Source organism: Podarcis muralis, chromosome Z, assembly GCF_964188315.1.
Source record: "Podarcis muralis chromosome Z, rPodMur119.hap1.1, whole genome shotgun sequence".
Taxonomy (NCBI): domain Eukaryota; kingdom Metazoa; phylum Chordata; class Lepidosauria; order Squamata; family Lacertidae; genus Podarcis; species Podarcis muralis.
The window spans coordinates 13482143-13505326 of NC_135673.1; the positions used below are offsets into that span (position 1 = coordinate 13482143).

The 23184-nt window shown below is 45.4% G+C and overlaps 3 protein-coding genes and 1 pseudogene across 4 annotated transcripts in view; 3 read left to right on the forward strand and 1 right to left on the reverse strand.

The window, feature by feature from the left end:
• Nucleotides 1-5746, forward strand: part of SLC31A1 (solute carrier family 31 member 1) — a 30474-nt gene extending 24728 nt beyond the window's left edge. For both annotated transcript variants that reach the window (XM_028715399.2, XM_028715400.2), the window contains exon 6: nucleotides 95-5746. In XM_028715399.2, the coding sequence (XP_028571232.1) occupies nucleotides 95-296 (202 nt within the window). In that variant the 3' untranslated portion in view covers nucleotides 297-5746. The remainder of the gene's footprint in view (nucleotides 1-94) is intronic.
• Nucleotides 5747-5881: 135 nt separating this feature from the next.
• LOC144326168 (barrier-to-autointegration factor pseudogene) lies at nucleotides 5882-7368 on the forward strand (annotated as a pseudogene).
• A 557-nt stretch (nucleotides 7369-7925) lies between these two features.
• CDC26 (cell division cycle 26) lies at nucleotides 7926-10883 on the reverse strand. The gene is made up of 2 exons (XM_028714799.2): nucleotides 10748-10883; nucleotides 7926-8353 (listed from the first exon to the last, which is right to left on the reverse strand). The coding sequence occupies exons 1-2, from the start codon at nucleotides 10826-10828 to the stop codon at nucleotides 8180-8182; spliced, it is 255 nt and encodes an 84-aa protein (XP_028570632.1). The 5' UTR covers nucleotides 10829-10883; the 3' UTR covers nucleotides 7926-8179.
• On the forward strand, nucleotides 10782-23003 carry LOC114588953 (pre-mRNA splicing tri-snRNP complex factor PRPF4). Its single transcript, XM_028714798.2, has 14 exons — nucleotides 10782-11207; nucleotides 12385-12562; nucleotides 13150-13336; nucleotides 13439-13526; nucleotides 13731-13810; nucleotides 14034-14127; nucleotides 14577-14671; nucleotides 15595-15653; nucleotides 16562-16685; nucleotides 19348-19437; nucleotides 20056-20178; nucleotides 21349-21456; nucleotides 21862-21980; nucleotides 22408-23003. Exons 1-14 carry the CDS (start codon nucleotides 10782-10784, stop codon nucleotides 22599-22601), a joined length of 1965 nt encoding a protein of 654 aa, XP_028570631.2. The 3' UTR covers nucleotides 22602-23003.
• The last annotated feature ends 181 nt before the right edge of the window (nucleotides 23004-23184 follow it).

The following is a 23184-nucleotide window of genomic DNA, read 5'->3' on the forward strand; positions in this document are numbered from 1 at the left end:
CCAAAGTCTGCCATTCGTAGTCAGTCCTTGCCCATCCACCCAGCATGTACTGAATGTTTCCTTTCTCTCTCTTTTTTTCTTTCTAATTGGTCAGGCAACAGATGCTGAGCTTCCCTCACCTTTTCCAAACTGCGCTGCACATCGTCCAGGTGGTGGTCAGCTACTTCCTTATGCTTATCTTCATGACCTACAATGGCTACCTCTGCATTGCCGTGGCAGCAGGCGCTGGGACAGGCTACTTCCTCTTCAGCTGGAAGAAGGCTGTGGTGGTGGATATCACGGAGCATTGCCATTAACACCAGGCAACGGGTCCAGGCCTTTCCCTACAGCCTCTGGCAGGGACCAGGTGCAGCCCCAGTCTTACTGGAAACCAGGCCAAGAACATCCCATGTGATGCTCCCCCCCCCAAACTCTCTGGGGATGAAACCTGTGCCTCTCACTCCCCCCTCCCCCCATTTCCCCCTCCTTCCCAATAAACATGGGCTCCTGACCATAGCTGTCAACCTTCCCTTTTTTTGCGGGAAATTCTCTTATTCCAGCGCCGCTTCCCGCTGCTATCCCGGATTGTTAGATATCCTGTAGACTGTCCCCGGGATTGGTGAGGCTGCTGATCTTTTATTGTCGAGGCTGCTGATCCCGTTTTTTCAAATCTGAAAGTTGACAGCTATGCTCCTGACTGGTGGAAAGAGTGCTGATCGCCAGCTAAGATAGCCTGCTTAGGATGGTTGGCTTTATATGCTAGATACAATTAGTGTGCTTGATTGTACTTTTTTGTTTTTAGACTGTACCATGATTGAAAATAGCTGGCAAGCTGACAGGAAAATTATTCCACGTTCTTTTAATAATACTTTTAAGTAGCATATGCTCTATTGTTATTTTTTACTCAAATCAGTGGTAGCAGAAATGTACAGAGAGCTTCAGTCATTGTGCCAGTACTTCTTTCTGGTAATATAATAGAGGCCTGTGCCTATTGCTTGGAGGCTCTTGATCACTTGTTTCCTCAATGTTTGAGTCTAGTATTGTGCTCTTCTCCCAAACTCCTAAGCCAAGCAGTTTATGCCGCATTGGTTTTGGGCAGCCTGTTGCCTCTGGTCCAGGAACTGCTGCAGCACCTGCTTTTCAGAACAGCAGTGGGCCTCTACACATCAGCCAAGGGTAATAGGCCAACTGCTAAGAACAACACATAGCTCATGTGCAACTGGGACCTGCTGATTTAACGATGGGATGTGCAAAAATGAATGCAAATGAAACCAGTTTTCAAAGTAGCAAGTTCTATTTTAAATAAACTGATGGAACAAAACACTGGCTTCGTTTTGACTTTTGGGTAGGAAGAGTGTCTGTCTTACACAAACGGTTTGCATATTGACCCACAAGATTGGAACTCCCTCAGACCAGGCTGGAGTTGGGAAATCTTTAGGCAGTTTCTGCTCCAGCGATCTATCTGTTGTTCTTTTTTGAGGAAGGAGTGGTGGGTGGGTTTCTCTCCTCCTGGTACATTTCTGCAATGGCTTTTGTCTATTTCCCAGCCTCTTTAAGATAAAGACCAGCACAGGAGTTGCCAGGGTGCACACACAAACCTATTACCCACTCCAGAAGATACTGAACTACAACTTCCATCATCCTCCCTAGCCATTGGCTGATGGGAGTTAGAGTTTAGCAGCAACTGAAGGGCCAAAGGTTCCCCACACCTGTGTTAATTCATTTACAGGTAGGCATCTCAGTTTGCAGTTTCAAGCAGCAAGCTAGCTAGGGATCAATGTCCTTGACTGTCTAAATTATCACAAGAAACTTAGTTTCCCTCCTAAGAACACTAATGCTTTTCCCTGAAGTAACTCTATCCCAGAAGAAAGTGCAGGTTGTGCCGGTGATTCCTGGTATGTTCTAGATCTAGCCCCAAAATAATAGTGCATGTCTCAGGATGCTGAAAAAATATATATTTTTATTTTCAAAGCAACCCTGTGACTTTTGCCTTTCTTGCACTTCTTTTCTAATGTAGGTTTAGGGCATAACCTAATTTATTTAAGAAAGATGGTGAAGACCACCTGAGTGTTGTTTTCTGGAAAAGTGGTACCTTACACTATTAGCACAGGGCTATCCAAAATGAAATTTTATAATTGTGAACTGCTTTGTATACCCAAAAATCCCAGTAGAAATACCATAACCCCATCCCCAAAAGTCCACTATGTCATAGAATCATAGAATTGTAGAGTTGTCCCCCTTGTGTTTTGATCAATCCTGGAGCAAACAAAGAATTCAGCAACCAATAGAGCTGTGTGTCTGCCCCAAAGTCAGGTGTGGAGAACCTTTGGCCTGCCAGATGTTGCTGAACTACATCTCTCATTTCTGGCTGTTAGCTGTTAGCCATGCTCGTTGCCTGGACTGATGGGAGTTGTATTTCAAGACATCTGGAGGGCCAAAGGTTCCCCCACACCTGCCCTAAGCTCGTCAGCAGTACAATGTAAGAAACCTTTCCTGGAAGGGTTACAGGGCTCTGCTGATGTCATTCAGGGCATACCTACCTTCCCCAAAAGGAACAAATGTGAATAACCAATTATCTGTTTTAATGTCATGCAAGAGGCTACTTTCTTAGGTAGGAAGGACGACCTGGAGGCTGCAGTTGGGGAATCAGTGGCCTGTGTTGCATGCCACTGCTCACTTGATGACCCTTAATATACAGATTCAAAAGCTGCCTTGTAGCAGACCGCACAAATACAACCAGAGCTAATGAAGGATGTAGCTCTTTTTTCTGTGCTGATTAATACACAGCCAGTAGGGCCTTAGTGGGTTTATTCACCAGGAACAAGGAAGTCTGCAAGAAAAACATCTCATGAGGGACTGGGCCAGTTTTCCCTTCAATACAACAAACAATAGTTTAAGTTTGATGTAGAGTACCTTTGGCCCTCCAGATGTTGCTGAACTACAACTCCCATCATTCCCGGCTCTTGACCATGCTTGCTGAGGCTGATGGGCGTTGTAGTTCAGGAACTTCTGGAAGGCCATAGGTGTAGCTGGAAGTGCCAAACAGTATCAAACTGAAATAACTGACACAGGAGCAGAATAGGACTTTAATCAGCATTAGTTTGTCCTGCATTAAAAGGTATGTAGCAAACAGGCTCCTCTCACTACCTCATTCCCCTGCAGCAGGTATTCACATAGGCATTTCTACCTCTGTAGGTTAGGGATATGGGTGGTGCTGTGGTCTAAACCACAGAGCCTAGGGCTTGCTGATCAGAAGGTCGGCAGTTCGAATCCCCACAATGGCGTGAACTCCCATTGCTTGGTCCCTGCTCCTACTAACCTAGCAGTTCGAAAGCACGTCAAAGTGCAAGTAGATAAATAGGTACTGCTCCGGTCGGAAGGTAAATGGCGTTTCCATGCGCTGCTCTGGTTCCTCATGCTGGCCACAGGACCCAGAAGCTGTCTGCGGACAAACGCCGGCTCCCTCGGCCAGTAAAATGAGATGAGCGCTGCAACTCCAGAGTCGTCCGCAACTGGACTTAATGGTCAGGGGTCCCTTTACCTTTATCTAGAGGTTATCTAGCTAACAGCCACCAATTACTTTATTGGCTATAAATTTGACCAATCTCCCTTTAAAGGCATCAAACCAGTGGTCGTTGCCAAATCCTGTGTCAGTGAATTCCATAAACTAATTTAGATGTTCGTTGTTTTGGGTATGTCTTGAATCTGTTGCCATTGATGTAGTAAAGCATTGCATAGCAGATGAGGGTCCCTGTACATACTTCTTGTTGGAACTACAGTTGCCAGCATCCCTGGTCATTGGCCATGTTGGCTAGGGCTGTTGGGATTTCACAACATCCACAGAGGGTCACCATTTGGCTACCCCTGTCTACAGAAGCCCTTTGGGCAAGTTTATTGGAAGCTAAAAATGAAAGCAGTGTATCATTTAACTCTTGGTCATTCAATATGTTGTTATGTTGCTTAGCATATAATAAGAGAGGCTTTATTTAAATAATTTGCCTAAACTCTTCCCTGCAACCACATTCATGGTCCTAATTGAAATGAAACAACTCCTCTGTAGGGGAACACTTAAGACTGAAGGTCTATACCTTCATTACCAGTAAGGGAAATATTTTGGACTGATTTCTTTGGCATAATTTCTTTAGAAGGCATGTGCAACCCTTCTTGAGCAGGCTTGGCTTTCAGTCCCTGCATATTAAAATCATACCCACTTTTCTGCTTTAGACGTCTGCAAAAATTGACTTTAGAGGCAACAAAAGAGTAGAATTTAGATAGCCATTTGCTTCAAGTGGTCCTTTTTTTTTTTTTTTTTTTTGTAAATTGCTTTGAGTGTGGGTGGTTCTTTTCATCCAAGATCACTACGTGCCCCAAATGAATAATACTGTGTAAGTAAAGTTAGTAACTTTATAAAGTGAGATGTAAGGTTATTACAGAATTTCTGCATGCAGTCTGTCTTTAGCATGAAGCAAACAAACTGTGTCCTAGTTTAAATGTCACAGTCAAATGGCTTCCCCAGGTCTGTTGTGTTTTATGTGTTTTTAACATTTCACTATACACTAAGTCACTCGGAAAGGTGAAAGTCTATAGTAGATTGTAGGTAACTGAGCTATGTGTAAGCAGCTTCCAACTTCTGAATCATCCCTTTACAGGCAAGATGCTCATACAGGGATGGGGAACCTTTGGGCCCACTAGGTACTGCTGCACAAAAGTTCCCATATTTCTGACCAGGGGCTGTGCTGGTTAGGGCTGATGGGAGCTGGGAGTCCCAACATCTGCAAGGCCACAAATCCCCCCCCCCCCTAATGCTAGTATCAATGTGCTCCCAGCTTTAGGAGACCTAAACTTTCATTTTATATAGATGGGAGGAAACCAGTCTCTTCTAGTGTGCCTAATCTTGGCTTATATCTTATGTATAACTGGAAGCAAAACAAAACAGGCAATTTGCATCTTATGTGCATTTAACATGTGATTTCAGCAATATGTGCTTGGCGGCAGCTACATTCCAGCCTTTTTCTTCTGCCTGCTTCTGTTTCTCTGCTTGCTTCCTGCCATCGGTCCACAAACCCATTTCTGCCCAGGCAAGTACTGCTTGGCATGTTCTGTGAGTGGGGTGCCTTTGGTGGAAGTGTGGCAGCTCTGAGAGTGAAGATCCGCAATGTTCTCATGAGAAGTTGCAAGAAAGGCTTTTCGTGGGTGTACTTGAGGCCTCCAGCTTCCTCCCACCTCCGAGCCTTCAACTTTCCAGTTGCCCCCTTTGAACAGTCATGGCTTCTCAAAGAATCCTGTGAACCTCAGTTAAGGGTACTGAGAGTTGCTTAGGAGACCCCCTTTTCACCTCCCAGAGTTACAACTCCCAAAGTTCCCATGCTAAAAGGATTGACTGTTAAACCACTCAGGGAATTGTAGCTAACAGAGGACTAGGGGTATCCTAACAACTGCAGGACCCATAACAAATTGAAGTTCCCAAGATTCTTTGGGGAAATCATGATTGCTTAAAGCAATGCGATATTGCTTTAAACATATGGTGCAGTTGGGGCCTCATTTTACTTGCTAAAGAATTGTGTCGCTGGTGCTGTATACCCCACTGTGCCCAATAAACAATGGTGCCTTTCAATGTATTTTCAGACTTGTCTCTCTCTTCTAGCAAAATATTCTATGGCAGATGTACATTAAATCCAGTTTGAGATTGCCCATCTGATAACATTATATAAGTACAGATGAATAGTCTGTGTATGTAACTAATAAAGCAGAATGTATCTTATAGAAATTGTGGATGTGTGTGGAATATTTCTAAGCACCTAGCAGTACCATGAAGCTAGTGTCTTTGGGGGGGGGGCAGCATCTTTCATGCATTTCGGTGTCAAAACATTTTTTAGAACCACATGCAGGAGATAGATTTTGATGATGCCTCCTTATATATACTGGCCACATTCACACTATTGTTTTAAATAGTCATGGCTTCCCTCAAAGAATCCTGAAAATTGATCTGCTAAGAAGGCTGAGAACCCCTTTTCTGCTCCCAGAGCGGTTTATCAATCCCTCTTCACAGGGAACTCTGGGAATTGTAGCTCTGTGAGGAGACTAGTGGGTCTTCTAACAACTCTCAGCACCCTTTGGCGGGAGCAGTGGTTGAGGCAAAAGAGCAGGCAGAGCTGCAGGCAACATGACCACCAGTCAGAAGCATCAGGACTTCGTGGCAGAGCCCATAGGGGACAAGTCTCTTGGTACTTTAGTTGGCATTGGAGATGTACTTGGCAGGAAGCTGGAAGACAAAGGCTTTGACAAGGCGTACGTGGTTCTGGGACAGTTCTTAGTGCTGAAGGACCTCTTCCGTGAGTGGCTGAAGGACACATGCGGTGCCAACGCCAAGCAATCCAGAGACTGTTATGGCTGCCTGAAGGAATGGTGTGATGCTTTCTTGTGACTGTTGACCAAGGCCTGGTGGATGCTGTGAGGGCTTTTGTAGTTGAATAGAAATTGTTCCTCCCCATCTCTCTCAGCACCTACTTCTTATAAACCTTCCAGCATCTACACAGGCTGCTGAGGGCTATTGCTCCCAACACTGGGGCAGGGTGGGGGGAAGCCATGACTGCCTTTTAATGTAACTGAATCTTTTTTCCTCCAGGGAGAGGATTGAGAAACATCAAATGTTCTAAACATCAAGTAGGTTGTTGTTTTTTACGGGGCTTTAGTAGAAACCCCCCTCACTGTTAGGCCACCCAACTCCAGAACCAGACCTGCCTGCTAACAATAATGGAAGTTCCCCTACTCCCTTTGTTTAAGCTCCAATTAGACTGAGATTTACCCGTCAATTCTGAAGACAAAAGATGTTATTAGAATTATTTTTGTGATTTCTCTCCAGTGTTTGATCCCCGCTATAATTTTTATGCTACTCAGTTTATTGGCAAGAACCAAAAATCAGCTGTGTTAACTAAAACAACTCTCAGCACCCTTAACAAACTGCAGCTCCCAGAATTCTTTGCAGAAAACCATTACCAGCTAACACTTGTTCTAATCAGTAAACCCAATTAAACTAATGGACCCAAGTTAGTCTCGTTCATTAATTTCAGTGGATCTACTCTGAGTAGGACTAACATTGGCTACAGCCCATTGCTTATGAATGGATCACACAGAATTCAAACACAAAAGGCAGAAGCAGATTTTATTGCAACCCATGGACTTATAAGGCAGCCTCTTGTGGCATACTGTTTTGCAGGAAGATTAATTTGTCAGTATGCAGCAGCTTTAGAGAGAATGCCTTCTTCCCAAGACAAAAGGGGGAGTGGGAGATCCTCAAACACTAACATCTCCTGCACCTTTGGAGCATCTCTGTAACAAGTAGATCTTGGTACCTTGTTTCACCCCGCAATAAAAGCATATTGATCATAACCGTGTTCAACTCCATCTTTATGTGAGAAAGATGAGGAATATAGTGTGATTGCCCCCCAAATCCATTTTGCTTCAAAGTCAGACTTTTCGTCCACCTAACTCAGTTCAGTCCACTCTGAAGCTGGTGAAATTCTGCCACTGTCCACCAGACAATGGTGAACTCCTAATTCCTATCAACCTCAGCCAGCCTATTTCAATGGTCAGGGAGGATGAGAGCTATGATTCAGCACCGTCTGGAGGGCCACAGCTTCTGCACTCCTTGTCTACTCCATGGATACAGGCAGAAAATGGTCATTTCCCAGGCTGGCAACTCAGAAGCATTTTTAACTGGCAATGTCAGCAGTTCAGCCTGGGACCTTCTGCATATCCAGTCTGTGTTCTTCCACTAATAATCTAGGGCCTCTCAGTTGTAAATAAACCCACTCTACAACCATCTCAAAGGGGAAAAAATAAAAATTGCTCAATTTCACTTCTGTTGCGGCACCCATCAGCAAGGCTCAAGGTCTCTTTCACAAGTAAAATTGTCCATCTATGTTTATACAATGAAGCATGCAAAGTTAAAAACAAACATTTTATTAACTATGGCAGCCTAGCAAGGTTGCACAAAAGAAACCATCAAATAAGATCCCATCTTTGTAGGGAAAGGAAGACTTCCTCTGCTTGGAGGAGGAATTCCATTTAAAACCTAGAGGAGAGAAGCTCAGTCTCTTCTGCTATTTCTAAACAGAGTTTGTTGGGCTCCTGAAACAAATTCCTGCTTTCTTCCGAAGCTCACAGGTACCAGGCACTGCCACTGTCCGCCCTTTGGGCTCTAGAACTCAAAGTTCCCAAATTGAGATGAACGGTTGTTTGGTTTGGGCTGGGGTTTGTAGCCAATCCGGTCATGTATCATCTGCTCCCGGCTCTTATGATCAGTGCTGAGTCCCAGCGCACCCTCACCATCGCTGCCTCCCACCACGTCCACCTCCTCACGCTTCCTACGGCTCTGTGGAAACAAATGGGAAGCATGATTAAAGAAAACTTCTCCAGGATCACATATGTGCCTCCTCCGCCCATGACATGTTTTCTTTTTCAAATATAGCTGCAATGTATCAGATTCTTTGCTTTCAGATTTAAGACACTGCAAGCTGTCAAAAGGTTCTGCCACAGAAAGGGGCCAAAGACCTTTACTTGTGAGTGCAGGGGGCTAACATGAAGGCAACCTCAAGAATCATTTGGCATTTTAGACTGAAGGAACATTCTTTCACCTTTGGTGGACCTGTCCGAGGGTGAAGGCCTTCTGGGAAATGATCTATAATGAGTTAAAAAAGGTATTTAAGTATACTTTCCCTAAGAAACCAGAGGCCTTCCTTTTAGGCATTGTCGACCAGAAGGTGTTAAAGAAAGACAGAATTTTTTTTATGTATGCAACAACAGCAGCAAGAATACTCATCGCAAAATATTGGAAGACACAAGATTTGCCCACACTGGAAGAATGGCAAATGCAACTGATAGACTATATGGAGCTGGCTGAGATGACTGGCAGAATTCGAGACCTGGGAAGAGAGGCGGTGGAAGAGGACTGGAAGAAGTTTAAAGATTACTTACAAAAATTTTATAAACTGTATGAATGTTAAGAAAGTGCATGAAAGGAAATAATACGGCATCAGCAGCCTAGATGAGAGATATATGAGAATAAGTGGAATGATAAAGATGAGATTTGAAGTAATTTTATGCCTAAACTAAGCAGCTAAATATTTGATGGAAACATTTAAAATTTAGAGGCATAAAATTAGAGGCAAAATGCATGAGAATTTGAACATAAGAATTGAAATAAGGTAATAAATTGCAGTTTATAATTTTTTTATGGAGAACGCAGGAAAGGGAGACGTGAGGAAGTCCAGACAGTTATGGAAAAAATGTATGAAAGGTCGTGATTTTTTCTTTTTTCTTTGTTTTATGTTCTATATCTTTGTTTATCTGTATTCTTTTTGTTTGTTGTTCAGTGGTGATGGTGTTTTATATGTTTGGTGAATTTCCTTTGTTAAAAAATGACAATAAAATATTTTATTAAAAAAAATAATCATTTGGCATTTAGATCTGCTACTGTGCACGCACAAACACACCTTCTTGCACAGGAATACAGGTAGCAGTTTTATACCAAATTGGACCATTGTTTCATCTTGCTCAGTATTGTCTAACAACAATATTGCAGGATTTCAGGCAGGGAGTCTCCCAGCCCTACCTGGAAGGCTGAACTTGGGAGCTTCTGCATGCAAAGGAAATGCTTTACAGCTGAGCTTATGATCATCTAACATAGAACACAGGAAGCTGCCTTTTACCGAGTCAGACCATTGGATCCACTTAGCTCAGTATTGTCCACCCTGTTTGGCAGCGCTTCTCCACAGTTTCAGGCAGGAAGGCTCTTCCAGACTTACTTGGGGATACAGTACTCACAATTGAACCTGGGACCTGCTCAATGCAAAGAAAACCCTTTGCCACTGAGCTGCGACCTTTCCCCAGCCAACAACCTTATATTAAAACAAGCAAATAGCAGCCCTGAGGAGCCGGTGTTCTTTCTCCATACTGTGAATAATTTTATAAGCTTGGTTCTGCAAGTTCCACCCAAGTAAGAACAGTAGGAGGGGGGAATTGCATCCAACCCCAGCGGGTGGCTCTACCTCACCGCCTGTTTACTATATTCAGTACCCTCCTGAGTGGGACAGAGCAGCCCCCGGGCCAGGCAACTCAATAACAAACAGGATGGCTACTCCCCTTGTGAGGAGAAACAGCTTTTTAAAAAAGAAAAGAGAGAGCAAGGACAAGAGAATCTCTAAGACATCACCTTGCCAACAAAGGTCCGTATAGTTAAAGCTATGGTTTTCCCAGTAGTGATGTATGGAAGTGAGAGCTGGACCATCAAGAAGGCTGATCGCCGAAGAATTGATGCTTTTGAATTATGGTGCTGGAGGAGACTCTTGAGAGTCCCATGGACTGCAAGAAGATCAAACCTATCCATTCTTCAGGAAATCAGCCCTGAGTGCTCACTGGAAGGACAGATCCTGAAGCTGAGGCTCCAATACTTTGGCCACCTCATGAGAAGAGAAGACTCCCTGGAAAAGACCCTGATGTTGGGAAAGATGGAGGGCACAAGGAGAAGGGGACGGCAGAGGACGAGATGGTTGGACAGTGTTCTCGAAGGTACCAGCAGTGGAAGACAGGAGGCAGTGGAAGACAGGAGTGCCTGGTGTGCTCTGGTCCATGGGGTCAAGAAGAGGCGGACACGACTAAATGACTAAACAACAACAAAGCATGTGCAGAGTGCGCAAACAACACCACCACCACCGAAGAAAGGTGGGCAAGGAGCGCCTCGCCGTCCCGCAACCAACCACCCACTCACCTCGAGTTCCTTGCGGGCGCCGTCGAACTCCTCGATGTCGTCCAGCTTCAGTTCAAGCCGCGTCGGTTTCCGCCGCAGCATCTTGCAAGTACACCTTTTCCCCCGTGGCTCTTCCGCGCGTGCGCAGCAGCAACCCGCTCTTTTCTTCACCTGCACCTCTAGTTCAGACGCCAACGCCAGAGGCTCGATCCCACCATGCCCCGCGTCGCCGGCCAGCAACCCGGAAGGTCTCGCTCCGCATAACCATAGAGCTCCTAGGCAGGCTAGAGCGACCCGCTCTCCGGGATGGAATGGAAAGGCATCATTGGCTGTGGCGCTCCGCGAGGGCGGGGGAAGCCGCTGTGCCGGAAGTGTTTGTGGGGAGCCCGTTGTGTGCGATTCCCCCACTACAGAGCCCGGGTCTGAGAGGAGGCGTTGGGAAAGCGCCATGGCTGCGTCGCGGATCGCCGTGGTGAATAAGGCAAGGAGCTTGAAACTGGGATATAATGTGGTTTCTTAGTTTAAAAAACGTGTATCTTTTCATAGAAATGATAAAATGAAAAATCTGTTTGAAATAGACGCCAGTGTCTACTTATTTACTGCAGTGACTAACGTAACCTCACGTCGGTAGTAAAAATTTTTAAAGCGTAACGGATTGTATCCAACTAAAGCTCAATTCAAGGTTGGACTCATTTGAATTAATGAATATGACTCGCTTGCGGCTGTTAATTTCAGTGGTTCTACTCTTTCAGTGGAGCTGAGTTGGGTGCAACTCAACGCTTCGGCTTCTGCCACAAAAGGCAGAATGTTATGCTTTAAGATTTCTAATATTTCTGCTGCATTAAAATAACAAGGCATTCTTTGCCACCTTAAAGACTAACAAACGTTGTTGTTGCAAAACCACCTATTAGAGTGGACTTGTAGTCCATGAAGATTATGCCAGAATATATGTATGTATGTATGTATGTATGTATGTATGTATGTATGTTAGGATTGTATCCAGTGCTATCTCTACACAGAGCAGACCCACTGAAATGAATAGACATAACCAATTCAAGCCCCTTAGTTTTACTGGGCCCACTCAGAGCAAGATATGGATACAGTCCTTTGCTTTTAAAGTAGCATGATACTCATGGACTAATATGACGGTTCCTGTGGAATATTTTATGTTAGTCACTGTAATAAATATATTACCAAACAGTATCATCCTTAACCATGTCAGCTCAGAAGAAAGTCCTATTCAGTTCAGTAGGGCTGACTCCCACAGAGGTGGGCTTCGGGTTTTAGCCTTAATGATTAACATTATGCTGGGATTCAAAACAAAATTGTCTCATGTACTGTTTGATGGGGTGGGGGCTGTCAGATGTGGGCAGATGTCAGGAGTATAGGGGGAGGGGAGCTGGTTGCTGCCTTTTGGCCCTATTCCTTTTCAGCCTCCTTTTCTGCCTCAGTCTGGACTGTTCTCTGCCCCAAGTCTCTTCCTGCTCACTAAAGCCTGTTGCCTCTTCTCCCTCTGACCATGCATCACTGTCCCCCTGGCTCTGAACCTTCTTCCCCAGTTCTCTGCATCAAGGCAGCCTATGACAGCAGGTGGGGGGAAATCCACATTTGCTCTCTTACTTCTCCATGTAGGCTACTGCTGAATTTCCTTCTTGCAGGGTTCAAAAACAAAGGCTTCAGATGAAGGGGATGCTCCTCCAGCAAAAAAAGCCCCAATTTTCTATGGGAGCTTGGAGGAAAAAGAGCGAGAGCGTCTTCTCAAAGGGGAATCTGGGATGATGGGCAAGGATGCGGTCAAAGCAGCTATTGAGGCTGGCAACATCAATATCACAAGTGGTAAGAGATGGTAATGAGCTGCCTGGGAGATGGAAGGACCTCCCTGCCCTGAGGTCTTTATAATCTAAGTCTAGATAGGGGTGGTAAGGAGCAAAACACTAGATGAGAAGGAGTGTCACAGGTGGCAGCAGATCAATGTGGGTACACTCTGCTTAGGTTTCATTTCAGGGGAGGAAATGGTTGTTGGCTAGCTCCTGCCCATCTACAGGTCCTTTTTGTTCCCTCTGGATATAAAAATGTGTACTGCCAGTGGCCATAAGAGATTGTGCTCTCTTAACCGCTCCCAAGCAATACCTTAATTACATTGTGCCTTTGTATGAATTTTGATTTTAAGACATTTGGGGAGCCACTTTTGGCTGAAAAGAGGGGTGTAGATCAAAGTCTTAAGCCACAGGCCTCACTGATAACATAAGCTTTGACCTGGACACTCAAGGAGCAGAGAGAGGTGACGCAACATGTACCACATTTTGTTGCTCTTTGCTTGTGGTTTCATTGGAATGAAGCAAACTTATGAAGTGAGGGTCAAGTGTTGAGGCTTCCTGTTGGAGTTGTATTTCCTATAACTTTTGCCTTTCTACTATGATCAGGTGAAGTTTTTGACTTGGAAGAGCACATCAGCGAGCGCCAGGCAGAGGTCCTGGCAGAGTTTGAGCGCCGGAAGCGGGCCAGGCAAATCAATGTTTCCACAGATGACTCTGAGGTCAAGGCCTGCTTACGAGCCCTCGGGGAGCCCATCACACTTTTTGGAGAGGGCCCTGCAGAAAGGAGGGAGAGGTGAGAGAGGATGAAATTGACTTGCTCTCACTTCCTTTTCCAGTTCATTGATGTGACTCATATAAACAAAGGCAATTTAATCTTCACTTTATTTCTCAACAGGCTACGTAATATTCTGTCTGTGGTTGGCACGGACGCATTGAAGAAGACCAAAAAAGATGATGAGAAGTCCAAGAAATCAAAAGAGGAGGTAATAAATTTTAAAGTGTGTTATGAGTGACAGCAGCTCTGGGGTTTCAAATGGGAGTCTTCACAAACCCTAGGACCTTTTGTATGCATAGCTCACACTTTCCCACTGGGCTCTGACCTTTCCCCTTAGCTATAAATGTGTGCCCACTATACTAGCCAAGTGTCACAAGAGATTCCCACCCCTTTAATGTTTCCTTTCTCTTAGTATCAGCAAACCTGGTACCACGAAGGACCAAATACCTTGAAGACAGCCAGACTGTGGATCGCCAACTACTCTCTCCCTCGGTAAGGGGCTGGGATTCAGAAATGCTAATGCAAACATTGATGAGGCCATGTATATCTGTTGTCCCTAACTAGAGTGGTGGTGATGGTTGTGAAATGGGGGATTTCAAACCCACCTCAAAAGACAGATGGCACATGGCAGAAGAATTGTCACCATTACAACTTGCAGGCCTTACAACTTGCAATGGGCAGGACCTGGTTACATAATTTTTTGTCCCCTTCACAGGGCAATGAAGCGATTGGAGGAAGCCCGGCTGCTCAAGGAGGTCCCTGAGGCCACACGGACATCCCAGAAACAGGAGCTGCACAAATCTCTAAGGGTAAGTGGGACCCATCTCTGCTATGACTTAAAGTTCTGGGCACTGGGCTGCTGCAGCCCAGAAGGCCCCCGAGATGCAGAGGTTCAAATGAGCTTGCAGAAGGCTTCTGTGCCTCTGCTCCTCCTCAGCATAGTTCAATGGTAAATGCTTTGAATGTGGATGATCCCAGGTTGACTCCCTGGCATCTCCATCTCCAAGGACACCTGGACAAGGAAAGATTTCTGCTGGTTGCTTGGAATTCAGCTGCCAGTTCAGAGCACGTAACATTGCACTAAATGGGCCCAACAATTCAGCTCAGTAGAAAACACTACTGGGGGTGAGGTGGGGGAGCAGCCTGGGCAGGAAACGTCATCTCTTTTCTTTACCATCTCAGGGCCATCTCATTTTACTGAGCCCTTCAGTTCCTCTGGTGGCAAAATATTACCTTTTGTTTTTTGTTTTTCTTTCAGTCTTTGAATAATTTCTGCAGCCAAATTGGGGACGACCGCCCTATCTCCTATTGCAACTTCAGCCCCAACTCCAAGCTCCTGGCTACAGCTTGCTGGTAAACTTTATTCTGCTTTTCATTATCTCCCTCCCAATCCTGCTAAGTTCTCCTATAGTGCACAGGAGAGGCTGCCTGAGCCGTTGAGGGCAGTCATAGACTCAAAAAATTGTAGCTCTGGAAGGGATCCCAAAAGTAATCTTGTTCAAGCAATTAGCAAGCTCGGGAAGGCTATTGTGGGAGTATTTAGAAAGGGATAGTGCTGTGGGTGCATTTTATCATTTTGTTGAAGCTTGTTTTTAGACTTGCTATCTTCTGTTTTGTTTTTAGACTTAACAAAAAAAAATTCCTTCCAGTAGCACCTTAAAGACCAACTAAGTTAGTTCTTGGTATGAGCTTTCGTGTGCATGCACACTTCTTCAGATACACTGAAACAGAAGTTGCCAGATCCTTCTATATAGTGAGAAGGTGGGGAGGGGTATTACTCAGAAGGGTGGTGGGAATGGGTGATTGGCAGATAGCTGTGATGAGCCTGTTGACGACTCTTAATGACTGCAATAGGTCTTACAGGAAAAAGCAAGGGGTGAGAATACCCCTCCCCACCTTCTCACTATATAGAAGGATCTGGCAACTTCTGTTTCAGTGTATCTGAAGAAGTGTGCATGCACACGAAAGCTCATACCAAGAACTAACATAGTTGGTCTTTAAGGTGCTACTGGAAGGAATTTTTTTTTTGTTTTGACTATGGCAGACCAACACGGCTACCTATCTGTTTTTAGACTTGTTATCTTGCAACTGGCGCGTGTGTTGCAATTGAATTTTGCTTGGTGTTTATATGTTTTTGATTTTTTTTTTTACTCTTAGCTTCTTTGATTGGTTTTGTTTGGTTGGTTTTGTTTGTAAAACAGAAAGACAAGGGATTGAAAACATTTTAAGATAAAATAAAATGCCTCTCAGTTTTCCTTCTGCCTTTCCTCTCCCAGGAGCGGCCTCTGTAAACTGTGGTCAGTGCCGGATTGTAATCTCATCCACACTTTGCGAGGTATCGTATCTGTTTCCCACCGCACCCATTGCCAAAGCAACCTGCTTTTCTCTTATCTTCCCTGAAATGACTGGAGCAATTATATGGCTGATTAGGAGCATAAGGCTACATGGGTGGGAGGCTATGAATTTTGAGAGTGGTGCTGTGCAAACTTCTTCCTTCCCCCCCCCCCCCCACCTTGGGCTTGGGTGAGATGGCATTCCTTTCTCGAAGACAGCCTGAACTTTAATAATCCGTGTTGGGAGTCATATCCTATAGGCCCACTGCTTAGCTGCTGACTAATTCAGGGCTTGGGAACGTCAGGCCCGTGGGCCACATGTGGCCCTCACAGCCTCTCTGGCTCTTGGGACTCTCTTCAAACTGCACCAACCCTGCTTGGCACCCTCCTTTAGTGTTTTTACTTGGGTGGAGTGTGTCCTTGAATTCTGATCAGGCCTGGAAGGAGACTAGAAATGGGAGTGTGAAGGCAGGTAGCCTACTATACAAAGGGAAAAGCTGCATTTGTTGCTCCACCTTCTTTTGCTTTTGGCCCCTCCCACTATTGGCATGCAGCCATCCTCCATTCAGGCCAGCCAGAGTCATTTTCAGAATTCAAGGATGCAATCCGGGCTGGCAGAAGACACTCAAGAAGGGCGTGAAGCAGGGACAGTGAAGTGTGTGGCCTGAGGGGAAAGAGTGAATTAGTGTGGGGAGAGTGCCAAGGACCAAAGTGGAAGGCCTTGAGAGCCACATTTGGCTTACAGGGCCAAGCTTTCCCACCCCTGCTTTAGCACAAAAACTAAATTTGGAGTGATTCCCAGTCAAAGAGTCTCTTCGGAGCAATAGGATGAGGCTCAGACTCAGACAGAGGAAGCAAGCTTAAAATTGGCTGGCTCTCAAACTGTCTGTCTGTCTCGTCTGTTCCCAAGGGCACAACACCAACGTTGGAGCCATTGTCTTTCACCCCAAGGCAACCATCTCCCTGGACAAGAAGGACGTTAACCTGGCTTCATGCGCAGCGGATGGCTCTGTCAAACTCTGGAGTCTTGAAAGGTATGCCTGGGCCCAGGAAAGTCAGTTGCCTTCCCTTCCTTATTTTATTGGCTGCTGTGGGTGGTAGAGAAAAATATTAAAGCAGCCCAGAGAATGGCTTCCTGTTTAACTTCCTTCTGCAACAAACAAAAAGCTAACACAAGTGACTGAGGCAGGGGCATGACCACACCATACTTTTAAAGCACATGGCTCCCCCCCCAAAAAATCCTGGGAGCTGTAGTTTGTTACAAGTGCTGGGAATTATAGTCCTGTACGGGTGAACTATAGTTCCCAGGGTTATTTTGCCATGGGTGCTTTTTGGGGCCTGATCCAGCAGTGCTCCTCTCTCCTTATAATGAGGCTTCTTTTCTGTGTTACTGTTTCTAAAGCTTTATAGAGACACGAGTTTGCTTGGCTTATTGGTTGTGCCCCCCGGCCCAAACTGTGAGGTGGGGGGTTCCCACTTCTCCCCCATGTCATACTTGTCTTACATTTTACACCTCATGTCTTGCTATGTCCCCTGTTAGTAGCACCCAGACAAGCTGGGTTTGTTCCAACAGTCAAGGCACTGTGACTCTTGGGGAAGGCAGTTGATTTTGTCAGTGCCTTATCCAAGGAAACAGAGAGAGAGAGAGAGCGCAGATTCTTTAATTGGGCCTCAGGGAAGAGGTTTATTTCTGTCAGATACTGTTGCTGTGGGCAGAAGCATCAGTGGTGGCAAATTCACACTCCTCCTCTCAGTCTTGGGTGCCTGTGAGGTCATAGAATCATATAATTGTCAAGTTGGAGGGGACCACGAGGGTCATTGAATCCAACCCCCTGCAATGCAGGAATCTTTTGCTCAAACTCATATTTAGTGATAAATTTTCTCCCACCTGTTGAACTCGAGACCCTCTTTTGCAACAGTGAGGGACCTGTGGCCCATGGGCCTGACTGGGCCTGGCAGGGAACCTGATATGGCCCATGGGGCCATTTTTGCCAAGCCGCACCTGCCCCACCCCTGACATCTTGTATAATATGGGGCAGGTAAAGACACGGCCGCAAAAGGAACATGTAGAAGAGCTTTTAAAATGTGTTGTTCTGGGGCCACTCTGGCTTGTTATATTGATGTCAAATTCAAACCCCACTGGGTTAGGCTTCCTTCTGGAGTTCCCTGAGTTCCTTCACCTTTTATTTAAGAAAGTCAGGGTTGCGTGTACAGGACTGGATCATTCCAGCAGCAAGGGGGTTCAATCAAACTGAAGAGAGCAGCTACAGTAAGTGGAGCTGGTCTAGTAACTCTGATACTTGAGGAAGTATTAAGACTCCCCCCTGCCAATGCGGTTACTGGTTCACTATCCGATCGCTTTCTTTTAGAACACAGGGTTGCAGACCCATTGAAATGCATGGACATGGTTAACCTAGGTTCATTAATTTCATTGGGTCTGCACTGAAAGGAACTTAATTGAATACAACCCCATAGGAAGCTGCTTTATAGCAAGCCAGACTAATTGCCTCTCAAGGCCACTGTTGTCTGCTCTGACAGGCAGTGGCTCTCCACAGTTTCAGGTGGGAGGATTTCCCAGCTGTACTTGGAGACACCAGGGATTGAATCTGGGATTCTTTTGCCTGCAGAGTGTGTCTACCACTGAGCCACAACTGCTCTGCTTGGGCAGTCAGGGTTTTCCCTTCTGTTTCGAATGCCCTTTGATTACTTTAATATTTGTACTTTGCAGCACTGGGAACAATGGGGAGTAGCCTACATGAAGCATCCCAAGCTGCCTGTGTATTTTTGCAGCCAGTCAGAGACAGAGACAGCATTGGTTTGTTTCCTTGTGAACTAGTTTTGCAAAGACCAATCACAACATATTTTAGGCTTCAAAGGCAGCAAGCAGTGTACAAATCTTATAGTGTACTATAACTAAGCTGTTAATAAAGTCATTGGATAAAGCCAAGCTAGTCTGTGAATCTTTCAGTAACAGCTGAAACCCTTTTCTCTTCTGGGCAGCCTTTGGGGGGGGGGTCACTTACCAGTGGTGAGTAGAGTAGCTACTGTAAATTTTACCTTCACACAGCAGATTAGTTTCTGTACACACACTCTGTCCTCCAGCCAGCCAGCTGGATCCACCCATCACACCTTCCTTTCTCCTCTTCTGTATTGCTGCCTCTTTATTTTATTTATTTTCAAATTGATTTCCCAAAAAAATTTTAGACAGACAAACAAACAAACATAAATCTCAACCGTATTTAAACCAATCTTAGTAACATTGTTAAGTGACTTCCTCGTATCCCCCTGGTTGAATTTCAGTGTATATTATTTTAACGGTTTTCCAAATCCAATATTCTTATAAAATTAACTTAATCACTTAGCACCTTTCTTTCTTCCCAGTTCGGCATTAAACATATTGATTCATCACATTACATATTTAAATCCTAAGCCTACCTGATATTTGCAAGTTTTTCCAATTAAGTTAACTTAACATATTTAACTAAATAGTCTTTAAATTTCCTGGTAATCCTCCTCCTTCTGGTCACGGACTCTTCCAGTCAGGTTGGCTAGCTCCGAAAAGTCCATCATCTTCATCTGCCAATCTTCCACTGTTGGTACTTCTTGTGTTTTCCAAACTGCCTCTTTATTTTAGTCTCACTTATGGAACAGCCAGCGCCATCAAGAATTTGCCATGAGATGTTGTGTTTCTTTCAGTGATGAACCAGTGGCTGACATCGAGGGACACACAGTGAGAGTAGCCCGGGTGGCATGGCATCCCTCTGGCAGGTTTTTGGGCACCACCTGGTAAGTCAGAGGAGGGGGTGCGGCCCAAAGGGTCACACGTGGCACCTGGTCTAATTTCTTATGGGTAGCAAGAAGGAGAATAAATAGGGAAATGATGTGATGGAGGGAGAGGAAGAGCAGAGAGCGGCAGAAAAGAAGAAAAGGGAGTGCCTTCCATTGTTAGTAGTCTCGCCACCACTGGCAATGCCACCGCCATGGGTTACCTTCAAAAGAATTCTGCCCTCGATAGAAAAACATATCCCCTTGTGATATGTCACTTCTTTCCATTCAGCCCAGCACTCATTACACAACACTGGAAAGTGAGAGGTCAGAATGGGAGGGAGCCGCAGTTGAAGATCCCAATACTTCCTCAGTGAGATTGGCAACTGAGCAGGGAATTGAATTATGTGTCCTAAATGCTCCTCATATCCCTGTATCAGTTGGCTGATCGTCTCAGTTTGTGGGGGCCAGGGGCAGATTAGATTAATTCCATGGTCTCATCTTGGAGTGGAGATCAGGATAGACAATCCAGCCACCTGCTTGAACTTCGGGGGGGGGGAACGACCTGTTGGGGCCTTGTGAGATACTCACGTGGGTCTTTGTCTCTTCTCCACCTCTCCCCCCCCCCCCCCGCTGCAGCTATGACCACTCTTGGCGCCTGTGGGACCTGGAGGCTCAGGAGGAGATCTTGCACCAGGAGGGGCACAGCAAAGGAGTTTACGACATCGCCTTCCATGTTGATGGCTCCCTTTCTGCCACTGGGTAAATCTACATGCAAGTCCTAACCCTCCCTGGGGGTGTCACTGAGCGAGTATCAGCCAGTCAGTAATGATGCTCATTCCTGCTAGTTCTAAAATGCCAGAAAAGAGAGAGAACTGGTTAGGACCAACAGAAGATCCCACACAAGTCTTCGCTCCTGGAGCTAAAAAGTCACAGGCTGGAAATTCTAATGAGGGAGGGGCCATAGCTTTGATAAGAGCATCTGCTCTGCGTGGAGAAAGTCACAGCTTCAATCCCCAATGGTTATCTTCCTATCTATAATCCTGGAGAGCAGCTGCCAGTCAGTGGAGACACTACTGAATTAGATGGACCAATGTTCTGACTCATTTCAAGGAAACTTCCTTCGTTCCTAATAGCTTGACTGTATTCCTGAGTTTATACTACTCATTAAAATAAAAGTTTCAACTATTTAGGGTAATATTAAGATTTGCCCCATCATTGTTCCTAATATGCAAATTCTGATCTGGGCAGCTCTTGCTTTAGCTTGTTTGTAATTGAGTCGATCCTTCATTGTCACATAACTATGCTTTGGAACTCCCTGCCTATTGACATTAAGCAAGCTATATGGTTCTAGGCACCTGCTGAATCTTTTTTTTTTTTGGTTTGACAAGCCTACCCGGGTGCATAATTTAGTTACTTTGTTTTTAAAGTTCTGCTTATTTTTATGTGCGTTTATAATGCCAATGGCTTTTATGTATATTTGCTTTTTAATTGTTTTGTAGATTTTAGCTATGTTTCACTTACAGTTTTTGTACTCCTCTTAGATAACTTTTTGATTTAACTGCATTATAGATATTCTAAATCTATACAAACAAAGTGTGCTAATTAGACTTTGCTACATGTGATTTGCCAGGTAGGTCAGATCTGGGTCCTGCTTGCAAAACCTTGGATCTGCAGACAGGAGGTGGTAGTAACATGGGAGGCAATCCAAGCTGTATTGCAGAAAGGCTTTGCTCCAGTTTAACAACTGTGGTTCACAGAAGCTCCTTTGGCTCCTGTTTAGTGATGTTAAGAGGCATCCAGCCTAGGTGACAACTAAAGAGGAAAGAAGATCCAAAGATGGCTTTAAGTGAAGCCTCTTATTCAGAGTGGAAGCACGGGAAGGGGTTTATGTGAGAAAAATATTGTTTGATATTTTCCTCTTCCTTTCAGTGGCCTTGATGCATTTGGCCGCGTGTGGGATCTGCGCACGGGGCGTTGTATCATGTTTTTGGAGGGTCATCTCAAGGAGATCTATGGGATCAACTTTTCCCCTAACGGGTAAGAACCAATCTGCCATCCCCTCTTGGGGTGCAGGTCTTAATATTGACACACAGACAACTAACTTCTGCTTGGAGTAGATTAATTGAAATTAATGGAACTAATTTAGTCTGCATGCACACTATATATTCAAAGCACATTTCCCACCCCAAATCATCCTGGGAACTTTAGTTTTCCCCTCACAGAGCTTATAATTCCCTATACCCTTAGTAAACTACAGTTCCCAGGATTCTTTGGCAGAAGCCGTGTGCTTTAAATGTATGCTGGGTAAATAGCCTTCCCCCCTCCCCCAATATATTTTATTAAAGCTTTTTCATAATCATGTAGGATTATGAATAGGGCTGAAACTGGGAACAACCCCCTTGCAAGCAAACTCAAATTCCTCCACTCCCGTACTTCTCATAGGTACCACATTGCCACTGGCAGCGGCGACAACACCTGTAAAGTGTGGGATCTCCGCCAGAGAAAGTGCATCTACACCATCCCTGCCCATCAGAACCTGGTGACCGGAGTGAAGTTTGAACGTAAGTCTCTGCAGCTGCTAAGGCCTTTCCCCAGAAACTGAGGATATATAATGGGCTGAAAAGTACCTTGTCTATGGTTTCCATGTGCAACATAGATTCCCAAGACATAGATATATACCGCTCCCCATCCTCCCCAAATACACTGGCTCTTGAGAATAGCCTGTATGCTCTGTCACTCGCCCTCCCTCTTCCTGCATCCCCCCTGTTCCCTGCTTATGGTTGGCTTCTGGGTAAGGCTTTGGGGAAACTGGTAGCACTCTGGAGGTTATTGGACTCCCAACTCCCATCAGCCCCAGCCAGCATAGCTAATGGTCATGGGACGATGGGAGTTGTAGTTCCTCACCCCTGCTGTAAGTGGTGAATCTCTATATTGCCTCCCTAGTCCTCCTCTTTACATCCTATTATTTTTCTCTTTCCCGCCACCCAGCAAATCATGGCAACTTCCTGCTTACTGGCGCTTACGACAACACAGCCAAGGTCTGGACGCACCCAGGCTCATCCCCGCTGAAAACCTTGGCAGGACACGAGGGCAAAGTCATGGGCTTGGACATCTCCCTGGACGGGCAGCTGATCGCCACATGCTCTTATGACAGGACTTTCAAGCTTTGGATGGCAGAGTAGGGGGAAAGAGCATTTCTGCCGGATCCACAGCCAAGGAAGGCAGCCTGCTGTGACTCCCTGGGCCTCTGCCACAGTTCAGGGCGTGGCTTAATGCGCTTCTGGGATACTGCCTCCTCCTCACACCTGCACACCCTCTGGTCAGGCCAAGCTGAGTTTGAGAACACCTTTCCTATTGCATTTTGCTGTAGTTGTGTACTCTCCCGTCCCTTCCGTGTGGAATGGGCTTGCATTGATCCAACACCACCAGCCTTTAGGAATACCCATGGTGCTAGCAGAGCTGGTGGGGTGGGTTGTTCTGGTTGTTATTTGGGAGTGGGGTCACAGCTTTTCACTCGGACAGAGACTTTTCTTGAAAAACGACACCCTAACATTAAAGCAGAGTGGCTGCTTGAAAATGGTGAAGCCTGTGTGGGTTGTGTTTTTGACACATTGTTTCTTGAGCCAAACAGCCTCTGGTGATGGGGTGCCTCCCCTGCCCCACCCCTCAGTGCTCAGCTTTCCTTAAAGATCATTAGCCCAGGATTGGTGAAACCACAGGCCCCCTAAGCCAGATGTGACCCTCCAGGCTTCCTTGCCTGGCCCT

Excerpts from the sequence above, each read along its gene's own strand:
- LOC114588953 (XM_028714798.2), top strand. The coding sequence starts at position 10,782 with ATGTCGTCCAGCTTCAGTTCAAGCCGCGTCGGTTTCCGCCGCAGCATC. Across the intron at positions 13,811-14,033 it reads GCCAACTACTCTCTCCCTCG|GGCAATGAAGCGATTGGAGG; the intron begins GTAAGGGGCTGG and ends TCCCCTTCACAG. Across the intron at positions 14,128-14,576 it reads AGCTGCACAAATCTCTAAGG|TCTTTGAATAATTTCTGCAG; the intron begins GTAAGTGGGACC and ends TTTTTCTTTCAG.
- CDC26 (XM_028714799.2), bottom strand. The coding sequence starts at position 10,828 with ATGCTGCGGCGGAAACCGACGCGGCTTGAACTGAAGCTGGACGACATC. Across the intron at positions 8,354-10,747 it reads GCGCCCGCAAGGAACTCGAG|AGCCGTAGGAAGCGTGAGGA; the intron begins GTGAGTGGGTGG and ends TTGTTTCCACAG.